The sequence below is a fragment of the Rhinopithecus bieti genome, unplaced genomic scaffold, assembly GCF_001698545.2.
Source record: "Rhinopithecus bieti isolate Rb0 unplaced genomic scaffold, ASM169854v2 scaffold_7398, whole genome shotgun sequence".
Lineage (NCBI taxonomy): Eukaryota > Metazoa > Chordata > Mammalia > Primates > Cercopithecidae > Rhinopithecus > Rhinopithecus bieti.
The window spans coordinates 1707188-1726978 of NW_016805783.1; the positions used below are offsets into that span (position 1 = coordinate 1707188).

At 42.7% G+C, this 19791-nt stretch overlaps 2 protein-coding genes across 4 annotated transcripts; one reads left to right on the forward strand and one right to left on the reverse strand.

Annotated features, from left to right (window-relative positions):
• Positions 1-167: 167 nt before the first annotated feature.
• Positions 168-17952, reverse strand: TRIM13 (tripartite motif containing 13). 3 transcript variants are annotated; one of them, XM_017873745.1, is made up of 3 exons: positions 17576-17952; positions 16644-16740; positions 168-2529 (listed from the first exon to the last, which is right to left on the reverse strand). In XM_017873745.1, exon 3 carries the CDS (start codon positions 2521-2523, stop codon positions 1300-1302), a length of 1224 nt encoding a protein of 407 aa, XP_017729234.1. In that variant the 5' UTR covers positions 2524-2529; positions 16644-16740; positions 17576-17952; the 3' UTR covers positions 168-1299. The 3 variants fall into 3 exon arrangements, with proteins under 3 accessions (XP_017729234.1, XP_017729236.1, XP_017729235.1); XM_017873747.1 differs by lacking the exon at positions 17576-17952 and adding an exon at positions 17295-17417; XM_017873746.1 differs by lacking the exon at positions 17576-17952 and adding an exon at positions 17210-17409.
• On the forward strand, positions 13102-19043 carry LOC108530697 (uncharacterized). Its single transcript, XM_017873719.1, has 4 exons — positions 13102-13147; positions 15895-15992; positions 16908-17352; positions 17973-19043. The coding sequence occupies exons 1-4, from the start codon at positions 13102-13104 to the stop codon at positions 18236-18238; spliced, it is 855 nt and encodes a 284-aa protein (XP_017729208.1). The 3' UTR covers positions 18239-19043.
• The last annotated feature ends 748 nt before the right edge of the window (positions 19044-19791 follow it).

A 19791-nucleotide genomic window follows, 5' to 3' on the forward strand; every position in this document is an offset into this window, starting at 1 on the left:
TAAAGAATACAAAAAACTAGCCGGGCGACGAGGTGGGCGCCTGTAGTCCCAGCTACTTGGGAGGCGGAGGCAGGAGAATGCCGTAAACCCAGGAGGCGGAGCTTGCAGTGAGCTGAGATCCGGCCACCGCACTCCAGCCTGGGCGACAGAGCCAGACTCCGTCTCANGGTCGAGACTGGGTCTCGCTATGTTTACTAAGCTGGTTTCGAACTGGAACTCTTAGCCTCAAATAATCCTCCCACATCACTGTCCCAGAATGCTGAGATTATAGACATGAGCCACCATGCCCAGCCACCTGATCCTTTTTTTTAACGTATCTATGCTTTTGCTTGCATAGCCATGTAACATTTCTAGTTGATCATCTTTGGTGAAAACTACAAAAACAAAGGAGAAAAGGGCAGAATGAAAGCTCCACTCTCCTAAAAATGTAAACTTATCACAAGAAAATGCCAGGTTTTGTATGTACCATTCACATTTTGGTGATAATTAACTCTGTAGAAAATTTTGGAAATCTAACTCAGTACCCTCAGTTGTCTCCCACGCGTGCGTGTGTGGGAAATCTTCTACACTATCTTTCCTTTTTTAGAGCATGTTCACTGTCAAAAAGGTGCTTTAAGAGTAGTCTTTGGCTGGGCACAGTGGCTCACACCTGTAATCCCAGCACTTTGGGAGGCCGAGGCGGGCGGATCACGACGTCAGATCAAGACCATCCTGGCTAACAGGAAGGTCTTGAGAGACAGTGAAACCCTATCTCAACTAGAAAAACAAAAAATTAGCTGGGCGTGGTGGCACGTGCCTGTAGTCCCAGCTACTCAGGAGGCTAAGGCAGGAGAAACACTTGAACCTGGGAGATTGAGGCTGCAATGAGCCGAGATTGCACCACTGCACTCCAACCTGGGCAACAGAGCAAGACTCCATCTCAAAAAAAAAAAAAAAAAAAAAAGTGGTCTTTACTGCATGCTTGATGAACAGTCACTATTATACTACCTACACCTCCATCAATACAATATTAGATCATATGATCTCTCACCTATTTTTATCACAGCATAAATACAACCAATATTTGGGGTGGATGCTTATTTCAAAAGCACTCTTTAAACAAAAAAGGGTTCAGGCCTATACTACTAAATTTCACTTTTATCTTTATGCTACCTAATTTGAACATGTATAGGAGATTATTTTTGGAAGGAATACTTTTGGAGGAAAATATGTGACTAGAATCGTTGACCAAATCTGAATTACCACTCTCTATTCTCTGACAATTTCTAACAAAAGAGAACTGCATACTTGAAACAGATTTTATAATAGTTTATATTTGCACACAAATTCTGCCGCATTGTTCAGTACCACCAACGTAAAATTCTTGAATCTTTCATTGAAAATGAAAAACCCATCTGTCACCTGTTCCCAGTAAAAAACTGATTGTTCTATAAAATCGACTGATTTAGTCAGATAGGAACTAAAGTTTGAAAGACAGTCTTTCCAAGTTGCCAGGTCATCAAATAATGACCATTCTAGGAACATGGTAGGACCAAAGAGAACGACAAGGCCAAGCAGAAGGACTAGCAAAAATAACTTATAAAAGCTCCAGGGAATCTTGTTAATGAATGTGCCAGTGTCTTGAGGCAAAGAAAGTTTATCCACATCAACTAGCTTTATGTCTTCCCATTGACTAGTATCAAAGTTCTTCATTAAGGGGCTTGCAGGCAAATTAGAGGGAGGTAAAGGAGTTTCCTTGATTACTTTGATTTTCTCCCTGAACTCCTGCATCTGTTGCAGAAATACAATGGGTTCTGACACATCTTTGAAAGCCTCAGCAATGTTAAAGGCCATCCGTTGCTCCTGCAAGATGGTGTTGAGTTTGTTGATCTCTGGATCATATGCTTGCATAACAGCAAGTTTCATGGTCTCAAAGTCAGACAGAATTTCATTCTTCTTTTGATCCAATGTGTGTTGTAACTTCTCAAAAAATTCCTTCACTTTATCTGAATCTTTAGTCAGTAACTGTAGGGATTTCCTCTTACTAGTTTCCAAGGTATCCAAGCGAGAAAGAGCATCTCCCCGACGCCAGGTCTCAAAGCTCTGGAAGAGGGACTCAAAGGCATCCCTTTCTTGAGCATAGGCATCTTCAATAGAACAGAAGACGTGCTTGGTGTGGTCCCCACGAGTAGCACAGATCCCACAAATCAGCTGCATATCAGTCAGGCAGAAAATGTTGAGAGGCTGTCCCAAGTGTCCTTTGCATACTGGCATTTTGGGAGAGATCTTGATCTTGTTATACTTTTCCACAATACCCTTCAGGGAGTAATTAACCTGCAGGCTATTAATTCCAGTAGCTGAAGTTTCCTTACGGCACGTAGGACACTTGAAAGGAGCTGGTCTCCACAAGGAATTCCGCACACTCCCCTCTAAGATCCCTTCTAAGCATTTTTTGCAGAAGTTGTGGGAGCAAGGCAAAACCCGTGGATCATCAAACAGACTACAACAAATAGGGCACGTGAGATCTTCTTCAAGCAGCTCCATCACATCCTACCAGAAAAAAAAAAATTTATTTTACTCCAATAATCATCACCACTAGGACTATGTAATAATTAGAAGAAACTGTCTTCACATTAAAATGATCATTCACTGAAATAACCAGCCAAACAAAGGAAGTGAGAATTAGTAAGGGAATGCACACCAAAGCAAATTTAATCCGCTGACACTAGAACATGCTCCTTTAATAGTAAGGCATCCTATACACAGGCCTTTGTGTGGGCTTTGCAACAACAGTCTTTGGATAAGACAGACTCAGGACTAGGACAACTGCAAGTTGAGCCAGCAGGACCCAAACAATTGTTTTAAAACAGAGCTGACTACTGACAAAAACAAGGCTATTCAGTGTCTAACAGAATGAGCTCTTTACTCTGGGCCCACAAATATAAAATGGTATGTTATATAAAAGAAAGTAGCACAGAAATATAAATCCAAACATGTACTCTTCATGCAGACTTTATTATGAATTGGCATATTTTTCTATTTCAAAGGCAAGATTACAATTTTTAAAATCACAGGTAAAAGCACAAGATAAGAGTTGCAATTCACTCTTCTAGGTAGGAGAACTAAATGAGGTTTTTTGTTGTTTTTAAACCACCAGAACAGTAATCGAAGCCATTTTGTATTATCTAGAATCATCAATTTTCACAATGTGGTGGGCAAAAACCTGGATGTCCCTCTTTCGGGGCATCTGTGAGATCAAAACTGTTTTCGTAATAACACTAAGATGTTACTTGCTTTTTGCACTGTCAACATTTGTACCAATGGTATAAAAGCAATGGTGTGTAGACACTGCTGAAGCCTTAGTAGGGATCGAGCAAAGCTGTAAGAAGCACTGAATTGTATTCATCATCACCACCCAAATTAGGGTTGGAGTACCGGTTTCATTTAAGAATGTTCTTGATGCAGCAGTAAAAATTATTCATTTTACTAAGTCTTGAGCCTGTGTACAGTTTTTAAATATATTGCGTGACAAAATAGGCAGTACACATATAGCACTTCTGCATACCAGCAGATGCTGTCTGGAGAAAAAGCACTTAAGTGATGAGCTGCAAGCTAAACCAGCTGCTTTTTTTCATGGAACACCATTTTTACTTTCTGAAAGAACAAATGATCAACTATGGCTATTCAGACTTAGCTACCTGACATCTTCTTGGAAAAAAAAATGAGCTTGTTACTTCAAAGAAAACAATTGACAGTATCTCTTGCTAACGAAAAGGCTGGGTTTTATGTAAAAATTGGAATTCTGGAAAACATTTTATATTTATGAGCCTGACAGCTTTCCATTAATTAAAGACTTTTATGATGAGATGGGTAGTGATATTAATGAATGTGAGGATTTTTTGAGGGGAAAGGAATACTGTATAATGAAATGTGTCAATATTTGGAGATCTGCAAAACACAGTGAATATTATTTCAAGTCACTAACACATGTTATAAATCAGGCATGGGTAAAAGATTAATTTGAGGTTCACGAAAGACCAACAGGTTCATAAATACAATTTCAGATTCCATACTCCAACAAAGAAACTAGCACTTGCTGAGTTTTTGTATAGTATCAAAGAAGATTCAGGCTGGGAGCAGTGGCTCACGCCTATAATCCTAACACTTTGGGAGGCTGCAGAGAGTGGACTGCTTGACCTCAGGAGTTCACGAGCAGTCTGAGAAACATGGTAAAACCCCACCTCTACAAACAAAAAACAAAAAAAAAAAGAAAATTAGCCTGCTGTGGTGGCATGTGTCTGTAGTCCCAGCTACTCAGGAGGCTGAGGTATGAGAATCCCTTGAGCCCAGGAGGCAGAAGCTGCAGTGAGCCGAGATGGCACCACTGCATTCCAGCCTGGGCAACAGAGTGAGACCTTGCCTCAAAAAAAAAAAAAAAAAAAAAAAAAAGATTAACTTACCTGAAAAGGCTAAACAGTATTCCTTCCTTTACCAACTACGTATCTGTGTAAGCCTAGATTTTTGTGTACTTCCTTTTTTTAAGAGACGGGGGTGTCTCACTCTGTCACTCAAGCTGGAGTGCACTGGCACGATCATAGCTCACTGCAGCCTTGAATTACTGGGCTCAAGTGGGATCCTCCCAAGTAACTCAGACTTCAGGTGTGCACCACCATGTCTAGCTAATTTTTAGTTTCAGTGAGTTTTTTTGTGTTTTGTTTTTTGTTTTGAGACGGAGTCTGACTCTGTCACCCAGGCTGGAGTGCAGTGGCGCTATCTCAGCTCACTGCAACCTCTGACTCCCGGGTTCAAGCAATTCTCCTGCCTCAGCCTCGCAATTAGCTGGGCCTATAGGCGCATACCACCACGCCCGGGTAATTTTTGTATTTTTATTAGAGACGGGGTTTCACCATGTTGGCCAGGCTGGTCTTGAACTCCTGACCTCAGGTGATCCATCCGCCTCGGCCTCCCAAAGTGCTGGGATTACAGGTGAGAGCTACCATGCCCGGCCATAGTTTTTTTTTTAAACTACGTTGCCCAGGCAGGTCTAGAAATCCAGCCCTCAGGCAATCCTCCCATCTCCACCTACCGAAGTGCTGGGATTACAAGCATGTGCTACCACACCCAGCCTTCTTTGTATATTTCAACCAAAATAATTTATTGCAACAGGTTAAATACAGAAGCAAACAAAAGACTCCAGCTGTCTTCTATTAATAGCCATTCATTACAGGCCTATATTGCAATGCCATGCTTGTCTGTATTTTGTTTTGGAAAATTGTTATTTTCCTAAATTATTTGTTAACTTGTAATGGGTTTATCATTGTTATTTTAAATGAGTATTTTTTAAAAGTTTTAATTTATAATAGAGTAAATATTGACAGTATAAAACATAAAAAATTTCTTGGGATTCTCAATTTTTTTTTTTTTTTGAGACAGCTCTTTTACCCAGGCTGGAGTGCAGTAGTGCAATCTGAGTCCCCTGCAACTTCTGCCTCTTGGACTCAAGCCATCCTCCTGCCTCAACCTCCGAGTAGCTGGGACTACAGGCATGCACCATCACACCCAGCTATTTTTTTTCTTTGTAGTTTTTTTTGTAGAGACGAGGTCTCACCATATTGCCTAGGCTAGTCTCAAATTGCTGGGCTCAAGTGATCCTCCCACCTCAGCCTGCCAAAACACTGAAATTACAGGCCAAGATTCTCAGTTTTTAAGAGTGTAAAAGTGTCCTATGACCAAAATATGTGAGATCCCTGATGTAGGCCAATACCATTTCTCAATGCAGGTTTATTATTTTTCATTTTTGAGAGACAGGGTCTTGCTCTGTTGTCCAGGCTGGAGTACAGTGGCCTAATTATAGCTTACTACAGCCTCAAACTTGTGGGTTCAAGCAGTCCTCCTGCCTCAGCTTCCTAAGTAGCTAAGACTACAGGCATGCACCACCACACCTGGCTACTTTTTTTTGTAGAGACCAGGTCTCACTAGCTGGCCTCAAGCAATCCTCCTGCCTTGGCCTTGCAAACCACTGAGATCACAGGTGTGAGCCACTGCACCAGGCCACAGATTTATTTTAAACATACATTTATCTCTATAGTTAAAACACCAAGAGTACTATATATTTCTACACTGTTTACTCAGGGATATATACACATATCACATTATCACCAAAATAATAGTAGGCCATCTATAATAAAAAGTGAAACTTTTTTAACAGTAACTTCAACAGCCATACATGACTGGACTATATCTAGAAGGTAAACAGTATTTAAAAGACAAGCTGAGCTTGCAGGGTTACTGTTTATTGCTTTTTTTTTTTTTTTGAGACTAAGTCTTGCTCTTGTAACCCAGGCTAGAGTGCAAGCAATGGTGTGATCTCTGCTCACTGCAATCTCCGCCTCCTGGGTTCAAGCGATTCTCCTGCCTCAGCCTCCAGAGTAGCTGGGATTACAGGCACCTGCCACCACGCCCAGCTAATTTTTATATTTTTAGTAGGGATGGGGTTCCACCATGTTGGCCAGGCTGGTCTCAAACTCCTGACCTCAGGCGATCCACCTGCCTCCCAAAGTGCTGGGATTACAGGAAAGTGCTGGGATTACAGGGGTTGAGCCCACTGCCCGCCTGGGCCCCTTTTTTTTTTTTTTTTTTTTTTTTTTTTTTTGAGACCAAAGTCCTCCTCCCAGGCTGGGGTGCGGTGGCGCAATCTCGGCTCACCGCAACCTCTGCCACCCAGATTCAAGCGATTCTCCCGCCTCAGCCTCCCAAGTAGCTGGGATTACAGGCACCTGCCACCGCACCTGGCTAATTTTGTAGTATTTTTAGTAGACACGGGGTTTCACCATCTTGGACAGGCTGGTCTTGAACTCCTGACCTCAATGATCCACCTGCCTCCGCCTCCCAAAGTGCTGGGATTACAGGCACGAGCCACCGCGCTGGGCCCTAAGTTTTTATTTATTTATTTATTTATTTTGAGACAGTCTCACTGTCACCCAGACTGGAGTGCAGTGGCACAATCTCGGCTCACTGCAACCTCTTGCCTCCTGGGTTCAAGCGATTCCCCTGCCTCAACCTCCTGAGTAGCTGGAAATTACAGGCGCCCACCACCACACCTGGCTAATTTTTATATTTTTTTACTGGAGACAGGGTTTCACCATGTTGCCCAGACTGGTCTCAAACTCCTGACTTCGAGTGATCCGCCCACCTCAGCTTCCCAGAGTGCTGGGATTACAGGTGTGAACCACCACGCCCAGCCAGTTTATGGCTTTATATTAGATTGTAAGATACATGTATTTATAATATATAACATAGGGAGAACTAAAGCAAAGATTATTCTGTCTCAAATTTAGTGTCATATTGCAAAAAAAAAAGTGTAACAGCTGATTTTTCTGAAAAATCCTTTGTGGTATGACAAATCATATAACCTTTGAAAAGCATTGGGAAGAGAATGGCTATAAAGACTAAACTTTGTCTTCGGAAAGAGGTCACCACGCAGCTGTAAGACACACAAACTTTCACAACAGTGAAGTCAAACTTTTGATGATCTGCCAACCCCAGTCCTGCTCCACACTTTTCACTTCCATTACTGTCATCTTTTGCCTAAGAATTCTACACAAAGGCCAGATTTTTGAGAAGGCAATAGAAACAGGAAAGTGGTAACGGCAACACTCAATAAAATAAACCTAATTTACTCATCTTTGCAATGTTAATACTTCAATGTTAATACCAGAGAATCCTATCCAAGCATATTAAATAAGAAGAAAACAAAGAACATACCAAGTGATTGGGTGGGATGAGGAGGAGAAAAAGGACACCGAAGGCAAAGAGAAACTATGAAGAAAATTGAGGATACGAAACAGGGGCCAAGAAGAATTTTCAGGCAAACAAATGTGACCAAAAGTGAAAAGGAAAATGTCACACACAGGAAAACTTAAAATAATAAAGTCATCCCAAGGTCATGATCAACTTACAGCTCTTAAAATGAACCAGAGGGGAAAAAAATACCTATTTGGAAAGTCTCTTTTCTAAAAAAATTCCATCAAAATTACAATAGATCCTCTTGTTTCCTTTTTAGTGATTTAACTTACAAATTTTGGTTTATAATTTAAAGATTCTTATTTTCATTCACTTTAAAATCTAAATATTTCTGGCCGGGCGCTGTGGCTTACACCTGTAATCCCAGCATTTTGGGAGGCCAAGGTGGGCAGATCACCTGAGATTGGGAGTTCGAAATCAGCCTGGCCCACATGGAGAAACCCCGTCTCTACTAAAAATACAAAATTACAGGCGTAGTGGTGCATGCCTGCAATCCCAGCTACTCAGGAGGCAGAGGCAGGAGAATCGCTTGAACCCGTGAGGCAGAGGTTGCCGTGAGCCGCAACTGCACAACAGCGAAACTCTGTCACAAAAAAAATTAAATTAAATTAAAAATCTAAATATTTCCTTTTCTCTTCTTCCTTTAGTTTTTTTGCCTTTTTTTTTTTTTTTTTTTTTTTGGAGATGGAGTCTTGCACTGTTGCCCATGCTGGAGTGCAGTGGCGTGATCATAACTCACTGCAACCTCTGCCTCCCAGGTTCAAGTGATTCTCCTGCCTTAGACTCCCTGAGTAGCTAGGATTACAGGCACCTACAACCATGCCAAGCTAATTTTGTATTTTAGTAGAGACGGGGTTTCGCCATGTTGGCCAGGCTGGTCTCGAACTCCTAACCTCAGGTGATCCACCCACCTCGGCCTCCCAAAGTGCTGGGATTACAGGTGTGAGCCAACACACCCTGCCTATGCCTTCTCTTTATACTCAAAACTTTCTCTAAGACAAAACTATGTGACCACTTCCACAAGTGACGAATACCTGATCCAAGAAACCTTGTTAGACATCTTTGTTGCCTCCAAAGTTTTAAAGGATAATATAAGTTAAAGATTTTAATCTCATAAATATAAGGTACTCTTCACAGCAAATTAACTTACAGAATCTTAAAGTATGGCTAACACAAAATCTGAAATAATCCACCCAGCTTACTCCTTTGACATGAACTAAAAAAGCATACATCCCCTCCACCTCTTTTTCAGGGTTTTTTTTTTTCTTTTCTTTTGAGAGGGAGTCTTGCTCTTGTCGACCAGGCTGGAGTGCAATAGCGCCATCTCGGCTTACGGCAACGTCTGCCTCCTGGGTTCAAGCGATTCTCCTGCCTCAGCCTCCTGAGTAGCTGGGATTACAGGTGCCTGCCACCACACCTGGCTAATTTTTGTATTTTAGTAGAGATAGGGTTTCACCACGTTGGTCAGGCTGGTCTCGAACTCCTGACCTCAGGTGATCCGCCCTCCTAGGCCTCCCAAAGTGCTGGGATTACATGCATAAGCCACCGCACCTGGCCTTTTTTTTTTTTTTTTTTTTTTCAAGACAGGGTCTCAGTCTGTCGCCCAGACTGGAGTGCAGTGGCGCCATCTTGGCTCACTGGCAACCTCCCCACCAGCAACCTCCGCCTCCTAGGCTCAAGCGATTCTCTTGCCTCAGCCTCCCGTGTAGCTCAGATTACAGGCATGTGCCACTACCACCTGGCTAATTTTTGTGTTTTTAGTAGAGACGGGGTTTCGTTATGTTGGCCAGGCTGGTCTTGAACTCCTGACCTCAAATGATCCACCCACCTCAGCCTCCTAAAGTACTGTGATTACAGGCATGAGCCAACGCGCCCTGTCTGTTTTGTTGTTTTGAGAGAGTATCACTCTGTTGCCCAGGCTGGAATGCAGTGGCCCTAACACAGCTCACTGTAGCTTTGACCTCCCCAGGCTCAGGTGAGCCTCCCACCTCATGATACTACAGGCACATGCTACCATTTCCAGTTAATTTTTGTACTTTTTTTTTTTTTTTTTGTATAGATGATGTTTTGGCATGTTGCCCAGGCTGGCCTCAAACTCCTGAGCGCAAGCGATCTGGACTCAGCCTCCCAAAGTGCTGATTATATGGGCATAAGCCACTGCACCTGGCCTCAAGCTAGTTTTTTCCCCAATATAGAAGTCAAAAAACTTGATGTAAACAAAATTAATATTCACTGTTCAAATTTCAACTTTAAGTAAAGTCAGATTAAGCACATAAAGGCAAACAAGTTTTCCAAAATTCATTTCTTCCTTTGAATGTTTCTGAATACTTAGAAAAGTCTCAAATTTTGAAGCACAAATACTTTTCCCACTAATTAAAAACTTCCCAAATGTTTTACACCAACAGTTTTAAAAGCTGACAACTTTTTAAAGTTTCACTTTTTAAAGTTTCCAGAGAGGTGGTAGTAGACACTAGTTGAGGGAAAAAAGTCAACCTTGTTCTCCTGCCATATTGATATTTTCTAATATACTTTTAAATTTACATACAATGAAATTCACTTTTGATTTAGTTTTATTTTAACAAAGTTGCATACCACCACTAGATTTATTTTTTTTGAACAAATTGTCAAGCTATCCACAAACAAGGATTATAAAAAGTGCTTTATCAATCCTACCTCAATTAGTATTTGGCAACAACAGCTTCTATAAATGAAAACCATTAACACAATCACTAAAATAATAAAAATGGAAAAGCTAATACTTACAAAGTTAAGGTGTGATAATATAGTAGAGTTAATATATATGTATTGGACTTCTTCCTTCTAGAAATTCTTTCAAGGGATCAACCTAAAATGATTATACTGCAAAAGGTACTCATTCATTTACTCTGAAACAAAAGTTAATTTTCTCCTTATAAAATCTATTAGTAAAAGAAACTTTCCTATTGAGGTCTTTAAATTCTACTGGCTGTTAGCAATATAATAGAGTTGTTCAAAATATTACCCTTTTTTTTTTCATATCCCACTAGGAAACAAAAAGAAAAGCCAATAAATATATTATGCTTTTATCTTAAGGATTTAACCCAAATTTCCATCCTGCTTTGAGGCATCTTTGAATGCAAGAATTTCAAAAAGTACCTATCTATCAGGTGGCTAGACAGCAAACATTGAAACTCACTTCACAGACATTAAATTATGCTAAGCTTTACTGAACTGAGAGTCACAAATGTTACTTTGAAATAATTCCTATAATAAAATGGCTCATTAAAAAAAAATCATTTCCTCTGAGCACACTAATCTTATCTTCAAATAGTGTACTATATTCTCCCATCTCAGCCTCCAGAGTAGCTGGGACTACAGTCATGAGCCACTGCACCTTACTATATATCAGTATGAGATCCATTAGGCCAGGTGCATTGGCTCATGCATGTAATCCCAGCACTTTGGAACGCTGAGCTGGGTGGATCATGAGATCAGGAGTTCAAGACCAGCCTGGCCAAGATGGTGAAACCCTGTCTCTACTAAAAATACAAAAATTAGCTGGGCGCGGTGGCAGGCGCCTGTAATCCCAGCTACTCGGGAGGCTGAGGCAGGAGAACCACTTGAACCCAGGTGGCAGATGTTGCAGTGAGCCAAGATCGTACCACTGCATTCCAGCCTAGACGACAGAGTGAGACTCCATCTCAAAAAAAACAAAAAAAGGAGAGAGAGATCCATTAATAAATGTTTTCTTGAAACTAAGTAAGGGTCTAATTAACAACTATTAAAATCTAGGTAGAGGATATAAGAATACTTACTGTAATATTCTTCTGAGTTTTCTGTTTGAACATTTTCACAATAAAATGGATGGAAAAACTAAAGAGCCAATTATAAGAAAACCATATTGAGTTTAAAAGTAAAACTTTGAAAAGAGCTAAATATAAGCCTCATAAGAAGTTTAATCTGCTGTAGTATGGTTTTGGTTTTTGTTTTTAGACAGTCTTGCTCTGTCACCCAGGCTGGAGTGCAGTGGTGTGATCTCATCTCACTGCAGCCTCCACTTCCTGGGTTCAAGCGATTCTCCTGCCTCATCCTCCCGAGTAGCTGAGATTACAGGTGCCTGCCACCACGTCAGGCTCATTTTTATGTTTTTAGTAGAGACAGGGTTTCACTATGTTGGCCAGGCTGGCCTCAAACTCCTGGCCTCAAGTATCTTCCTGCCTTGGCCTCCCAAAAGTGCTGGGATTACAGGCATGAGTCATCATGACCAGCCTATGGTTTCATCTTTCATAAAATTTTTTTTTAAATGTATTACTGGAAATCTCTGAATCCAGACCTATGAGGAGACTGACATACTTGTCTGGCTCTCAGTCTGTAACCTCTGACAAACGACTTATACATACTAGTTTCTCTCCTCATTTGTATACCTATTTTAAAAGGTATATGAAAATTATTTATAAAGTTTTTATTTTAAATACTCTATATCAATGTGTCATTACTCTTCATTCTTTTAGAGACTGTCCCGGTGACTTATATGATCAAAATAGGACAAAGTAAGATACAGAGATCAGGTTTCAGATATAATCTCTAAAAATGAAAATTAATATATTACATATAGCACCTCTGTGATGTATATGATCAACACAGGACAAAGGAAGAAACATCAGGTTTCAGATACCTCTAAATATGAAAATTAATACATTACACATAGTATCTAAAGTAATTATGTGGCTTTTGCAAACAATATAAAAGTTACCTATGTGTCCATATAAGACAGGAAGTAACCAACCTTTTCTGGCATTATCCTAGAATGAACAGTAGTTAAAATTTCCAAGATATTTCTAGCAGGGACCCTGACAAGGCAAAACAGAGCTAGTACAGAAGGTTCACTAGGCTTGGAAAGTTCACCTACTCAGAAAGTTCACAAAGGGTTGTCAGACTAAGATGAAATTCTCAAAAATATAAACCAGGCCATTCATTACCTCGCTAGTTCAGAGCACTAAGAAAAACTTTTTCCTTTTCCTTCATTCTCTTCTCTGTACCACAGTTTAGCCTTGACTCTTTCCTGCTTGCTTTTTTTTTTTGAGACAGAGTTTTTGCTCTTGTCGCCCAAGTTGGAATGCAATGGTGTGATCTTGGCTCACTGCAACCTCTGCCTCCTGGGTTCAAGCGATTCTCCTGCCTCCGCCTCCCAATTAGCAAGGATTACAGGCACTTGCCACCATGCCCAGCTAATTCTTTGTATTTTTAGTAGAGATAGGGTTTTACCATTTTGGCCAGGGTGGTCTCGAGCTCCTGACCTCAGGTGATCTGCCCGCCTCAGCCTCCCACAGTGCTGCGATTATGGGCCTGAGTCACTGGACCCGGCCAGGTGCTGTTATTCTAGAAGGTATGATAAATACCTTATAAAAGTCACATAAAAATAAGTTTCAGAGATCTGCTCATGTCTATAGTTAACACTGCTGTACTGTACACTCAGAAATTTGTGCATAGGATAGGTCTCATGTTAAATGTTCTTACCGCAATTAAAACCATAAAATATTGACACCATACTGAAATCGAAGTTATCCATGCAACTAGCTTTTGTGTCTTCTTAAATTATAAAAGCAACTTCTTTTTATTATAGAAAATTCAGAAAATACAGAGAAAAAGCCACCCATAATCACATCAGCAAGAAATCACCACTACTATTATTTTGGTGTCTTTATTCCAATCCCATGTGTCTGTGCATGTGCACACATTTTAACAAAACTGGTAGCATAATACAATTTTGTATCTTGTCCCCTTATTTTATTACATGCCTTTTCCCTATCATTATATATTCTAGAAAAACATACCAGTCCATGTTGTGGATATGCTTTCTTATTGCTTATTTATGGGTTTGTTCTTCTTGTGTTGTTTTGTTTGTGGGTTTAATTTATTTTTTGGGTATTATAACATTTAGATAAACACCTTACAGAGAAAAGTCTTGCTCCACAGCTCTTATTATTTCCTAAGACAATTCCTTTAAATGTACTTCTGGGTCAAACAATAAGGCCTTTTTTTTTTCTTTTTTTGGAGACGGAGTCTCGCTCTGTCGCCAGACTGGAGTGCAGTGGTGCGATCTCGGCTCACTGCAAGCTGTGCCTCCCAGGTTCATGCCATTCTCCTGCCTCAGCCTCCCAAATAGCTGGGACTATAGGCGCCTGCCACCACGCCCGGCTAATTTTTTTTTTTTATTTTTTAGTAGAGATGAGGTTTCACCATGTTAGCCAGGATGGTCTCGATCTCCTGACCTCATGATCTGCCCGCCTCGGCCTCCCAAAGTGCTGGGATTACAGGCGTGAGCCACCGCATCCGGCCACAGTAAGGACATTTTTAAGGCTCTTGAAAAGATGACTAGGTTTCTCTCTAGAAAGGGTTTATATCACTTTATGAACTCTAACCAATGATGTATTAGAGTGGTCCACCCCTCGATGCAGTTCCTAACCTTACAAGAAAACCTTACTTTTATAGGACTTAGTAAAAAACCAAGAATAAGACACACTTGTTACCATACCTACTCGAGTTTAAAATATAAAAGTTTAAGGCAGTTAACACTAGTCTGCATCTGTGTCTTACCTATATATACATATATATAGGCAATAAATGGTAATAAAATTTATGGGGTAGGAATAGAAATACTGGGCTTAAAAGCATCTTAGAAATCATCAAAACACCTAACTTTAGGAGTCAAAAAAACTAAGACACCCCCAGCACTCAAAAAATGGAGACTTATCAGTTGTACACAGCAAACTAGGCATCATAGAGCCTGAGTTTTCTAATTCTTAGACCTTAGCACTATATCTAGAAAGTGACTCAAGAACTCAGTATTCTTATTCATAAAATGAAGAGGTTTAATCATAAGTTCTCTAAAATCCCTTCTAAAATTTTGCAGTTTTTACTAACTAGGTTTAACAGGCTCTCCAGTGAAGGGGAAAGCACAAAACCTGCTTTTGAGTACCTGTGTTCAACAACCAGTTTTATCCTTCATAAAATTAGGATTTTTATATCTGGGAATGGTGCCACACACTTGTAGTCCCAGCTACTCCGAAGGCTGAAGCAGGAGGATCACTTAAGCCCAGTTCAAGACACAGTTGAGAATCCCATGTCTTGGAAAAAAATTAAAAAACGAATTTTATAGTATTTACTTCATAATGAAATGGCTCCATTGTCTGGGGGATACACCCGTGGTTGTCTCGAGCCAAGAAAGAATTCAGGACATGGACACACACGAGTGGGTTTAGGAGCGGAAAGTTTAACAGAGAAACGTTCCTCATGCTGAGAAAGGTCACCCAAGAGAGGGTCTCTGGGTTTGAGGTGAAACGCAATCGATTTTGTACAGAGCAAGGAGGTGGTGATTTAGAGAGCCCAGGGGATTGGTTTGACCAGGTGTACCATTTACATAGCCCGGCTAAAGACTGACCCTCCCACCCTAATTTTTTGTTATGCAAATGTGGCTTCTATCTGGGGCCACCATGACACCTGCACCTGTGGTTTTACCTAGTGATCGCCAAGACGCCCACATAGGGTGACAAGGAAAAGGAAGCAAGAAACCCCATACTGAATGTACCTGGCTTCCAGATATAGCTGGCAACATTTACATACAAAAGCTTCTAGCCTACATATTTCTGCTTGCAGCTTGACTTTTCAGGCTGCTTTCTGTTAGAAAATAAATGGTTTGGGGGCTTTTTTTTTTTGGTAACCAGAGTCTTACTCTGTTGCCCAGTCTAAGAGTGCAGTGGCGCGATCTCGCCTTACTGCAACCTCTGCCTCCTGGGTTCAAGCGGTGGTTCTGCCTCAGCCTCCCAAGTAGCTGGGATTACAGGTGTGCACACCCCCACACCCAGCTAATTTTTGTATTTTTAGTAGAGATGGGATTTCCCCATATTGGCCAGGCTAGTCTTGAACTCCTGACCTCAACTTCCCAAAGTCACCGGCCAGGAGCTGCTTTTTATTAAAGGAAAATTCCACCGAGGACTCTTTTACCCTTTCTAGCTGCCTAAAAATAATTTTTCAATAACTCCTGTATTACAGTAATGTGTGAGAATTCCATAAACTACAAAACTATACAAACTTAAGGTTTAATTACATATATGCAAACTCTACACATTTAAGGTGTTATTGTGGAGCACCAGTGTATCAAGCAAGAAAAGGTTCTAAACTTGAACTGTGATTTCAAGGCAAAGCAAAACACGTATTACATAGGGTATCAGGTACAAAGCAGTGTCATGAAAATGAGCGTATCTGAACAAAAGCTGTGGCAGAATTAAGGCCAGATAACCTATCATAAATGTATAGAATGAACAGAACAGCCCGGTGTTAGGCAAGGACTTCCCAGGGAGGTTTAGTAAGCCAGCTGGTAGAAAGGAAAAAAAAAATGTATTTTTAGGGAAGGATAGGGAAGCTCCCATTGTGCAAGAAGGAAGTATAGTCAGTTAACAGCTCCATCAAGTTCTACTAGAAGGAGTGCCTATGTAAATAAAATTCTGCTTTAAAAATGCCTATTATATAAAGGTCTCTAGAAAACTCAAGCCCTGTTCTAAAAGCCCTAGCAGCCTGACAATTCCCTAAGCATAGGAGAAGGGGAAAAAAACTAGGAAAAAAGTGTGGAAGCTCTTTTCTTCTTTTGCAATATAAATGTTTGGATATATTTAAGATAAATACCACATAAATAGATGCTAAACGTGGATTCTATTTTTCTAAGTTTTAACAAAATATGAAAAGAACAAAGACCACCAATGAAAAGTGGATGGGAACATACGTATTCTACACACAGTTCCATTTTGGAAGGTTCTGGGGCCTATTGAAATTGGGTGTTTAAAAAAAAAAAGGGATAACATAGGAAAATTATTGTAGTATTTTACCTCTGTCTCCTATAAGCTGATGTATTTGGCAGGGTTACTATTTCCCAGGGCAAAGCAGGTCTTTTTTTTCACGTTTTGACTAACGAACTACAGGCTACTGCAAAGAGAGAAGAAAAAGAGCAGTATTAACGCATTTATTTGCACAGGACCCCAATCTTGACCCTCAATTTTTTCAATGGTCCCCAAAAATAAAGCCAGGCTGTTTAGACCTGGTGAAACGCCAGGAACCTGGAGCTCTTTGTATTAAAGCAGCTTCTCGGTTAGGGCGCCCTCCCCCGGCGCCATGCAACCTCTCCAGGTCAGCGCCAGACGCTGGCGGCGCGCTCTAACCTACGGCCCACACCCGTCTTTTCTTTTCTAGGGAATGTGGAGACGCTGGTAGCAGGGCCGGAAAGGCTCCAGGCAGAGCAGGTTTTCTGGACCACAGACACACTGCCCCGGCGCCCACCGCAAGCCGCTCCTCCCCACGCCCGTGACAGTGCCCTGCTGGTTTCCGCCGCGCTGCCGGGACTGGAGCTCAGACGGCCTTCGCCAGCCCGCCCCCCCCCACGCAGTTCCCTGCTGACCTGGGCAAGTCCCCACCCTCGCTGCAGGTTCGAGGACCACCCCGCTTTCCCGAGAGGAGCCGGGCGGCGGGTACTTATCTCCGACCTCCGGCGAGTGGGAGAGGCAGCGCGACCGCCTGTCCTCCAGCCGTGGGGACCGTATGGTACGCGCCAGGCACAGCCGCAAAATGGACTCGCGTCTCCGGGGAACCCGCCCCTCCCTTTCCTCCCTCCCCTTCCCCTCCCTCCCTTCTATTCCCTACCTCCCCTTCTCACCTTTTCCCCTCCCCTCCCACTTCCCTCCCTCTTCCCCCCGTCGCCCGCCTCCCCTGTCCCCTCCCCACCCTTTCGCCTTCCCCCTTCCCCGTCGCCCGCCTCCGCCTGCACCTCGGCCCCGCCTTCCCGGCCCGCTTCGCTCTGTCCAGCCTTCCCCGCCGCGCCTAGCCCCAGCGGAGGGAGCCGGGAGGTGAGACCGCGCTCCTTCCGGCGTCTCCAACCGCCGCCGGCTCCCGCCGTCCACCCGCGCGGGCCGCCTGGGACGGGGAGGGCAGGGCTGCGGGCTTTTCTCCCTTCCAGAGGCCTGCGCGCGCCCGAAACCCTCCTGCAGGGGCTGGGCCGCGGCTCCGGGAAGTGGACGCTGTTCGCCCAGACGGTGGGCTCTACTGAAGCGGCGCCGTCCCGGGTGGGGCCGCCCGGGAAGAAAGTCTCCCACTTAAGCTGCCGTGCAATTAAGATGGTTGGGTTTGGATTGTTGTACTTTTTTTTTTGTTCGTTGCATTTTTAGGAACAAAAAAAAAAGCCCAACCCTTCACACCACTTCATCCGCATCTCAAGACCAGAAGCCGACCCCAGCGGCTCGGAGAAATGGAGCCCGCACCCCCCAAGGGGGAGGGTGGGACGGGCACCTCCGCACTGCGCGGCCTGCGGAGTCACCGATTCGCGTTGGGAGCGCGCCAGGGTTCTAGCCCGGGGCTCAGGGCAAGGCGCAACCAGAAGAGGGTTCAGTGTCTCCCATCACCCCCACCCCCAACCGTGACCTTCTTTCTTTGAGGGCTTTAGGTTGGACACCAGAGACCCAATTCTGTTTAAAATTCTCTTTTAAGAAAAGGAACGCCTGTTTTTGCCTTTGGGGGAAAGGATGAACTTTCAAATTGACTTTAAATTATCCACCACGAGCAGTTACTCAGTCGCTAACCTGACTATTCTGACGTCCGCCTCGCATTTGAGGACCTTGCCCAATAGCAAACGTATGCACTTAACTATGAACATGTGGAGGATGCAAACATGGATGATGAAGGAATGGCTCCTCCAAAATGTACAATCTTGGGGGAAGTGAGGCGAGTACAGAATCTCAGAACATGCTGCAGGATTGAGTTTGATGCCAGTTGAGGAAGTTTGGGTTTGGGGAGGAAATAGGTTATTTTGGAGAAATTGTATTCAAGATCTACCATATATAGCAGTTCAGCTTCTTGACTAATAATGCTTAGCCCAACCCCCATAAAAAGCCCCTGGCCACATCCGTCTCCTGAGATTCCCACTTCTCTGTGTGCATCTCCCTTCCTGCTGTAAGAAACCTAACTTTGCCTATGTAGAACACTTCTTTTAATTTCCGTCATTCAGTCTCTTAAGAACACTATGTAATAGAAATTATGATCTTCATCCTATATAGATGAGAAAACGGGTGAAGTGACTTTTCCAAGGTTAAAAAAAAAACAAGAGGCAGAGCTGAGGCTAAAGGCAGATTCCAGATATGGGTTCTTTCTACAGCACCATAACTGTCAGTGACAAAACTGCACCCCAGTTGCTTACTTAAATTTAGTGTTTTTAGGCCAGGAGCGGTGGCTCACACCTGTAATCCCAGCACTTTGGGAGGTCGAGGCGGGCGGATCACCTGAGGTCAGGAGTTCCAGACCCGCCTGACGAACATGGCGAAACCCAGTCTCTACTAAAAATACAAAAATTAGCCGGGCATGGTGCCGCATGCCTGTAGTCCCAGCTACTTGAGAGGCTGAGGCAGAATCGCTTGAACCCCGGAGATGGAGGCTGCAGTGAGCCAAGATCGTACCACTGCACTCCAGCCTGGGCAACAGAGCAAGACTCCATCTCAATTAATTAATTTAGTGTTTCTAAAAAAATCACTAAATTATAGATCTAAAACTATAGATCTAAAAAAGTGATCTATAGAAACATCTCACTTATTTGTTGTCATTGTTTGCTGATTAATTTTGAGACAGGGTCTAGCTCTGCCCCCAGACTGGAGAGCAGTAGCACGATCATGGCTCACTACAGCCTCAACCTCCTGGGCCCAAGTGATCCTCCTCCCTTAGCCTCCCAAGTAGCTGGGACCACAGACATGTGCCACCACCCCTGGCCAATTTTATTTTTTGTAGAGATGGAGTCTCACTGTGTTGTCCAGGCTGGTGTCAAAACTCCTGGGCTCAAGTGTTCCTTGGGCCTCAGCCTCCCAAAGTGCTGGGATTACAGGTGTGAGCCACTGCACCCAGCCATATGGAAACATTTCAGATATCCTAATATTAAATGATATTTCACAAGAGTGGACAGTTAACTCATGTGAAAGGAAAATCTTGGGGCCCCAAAATCAC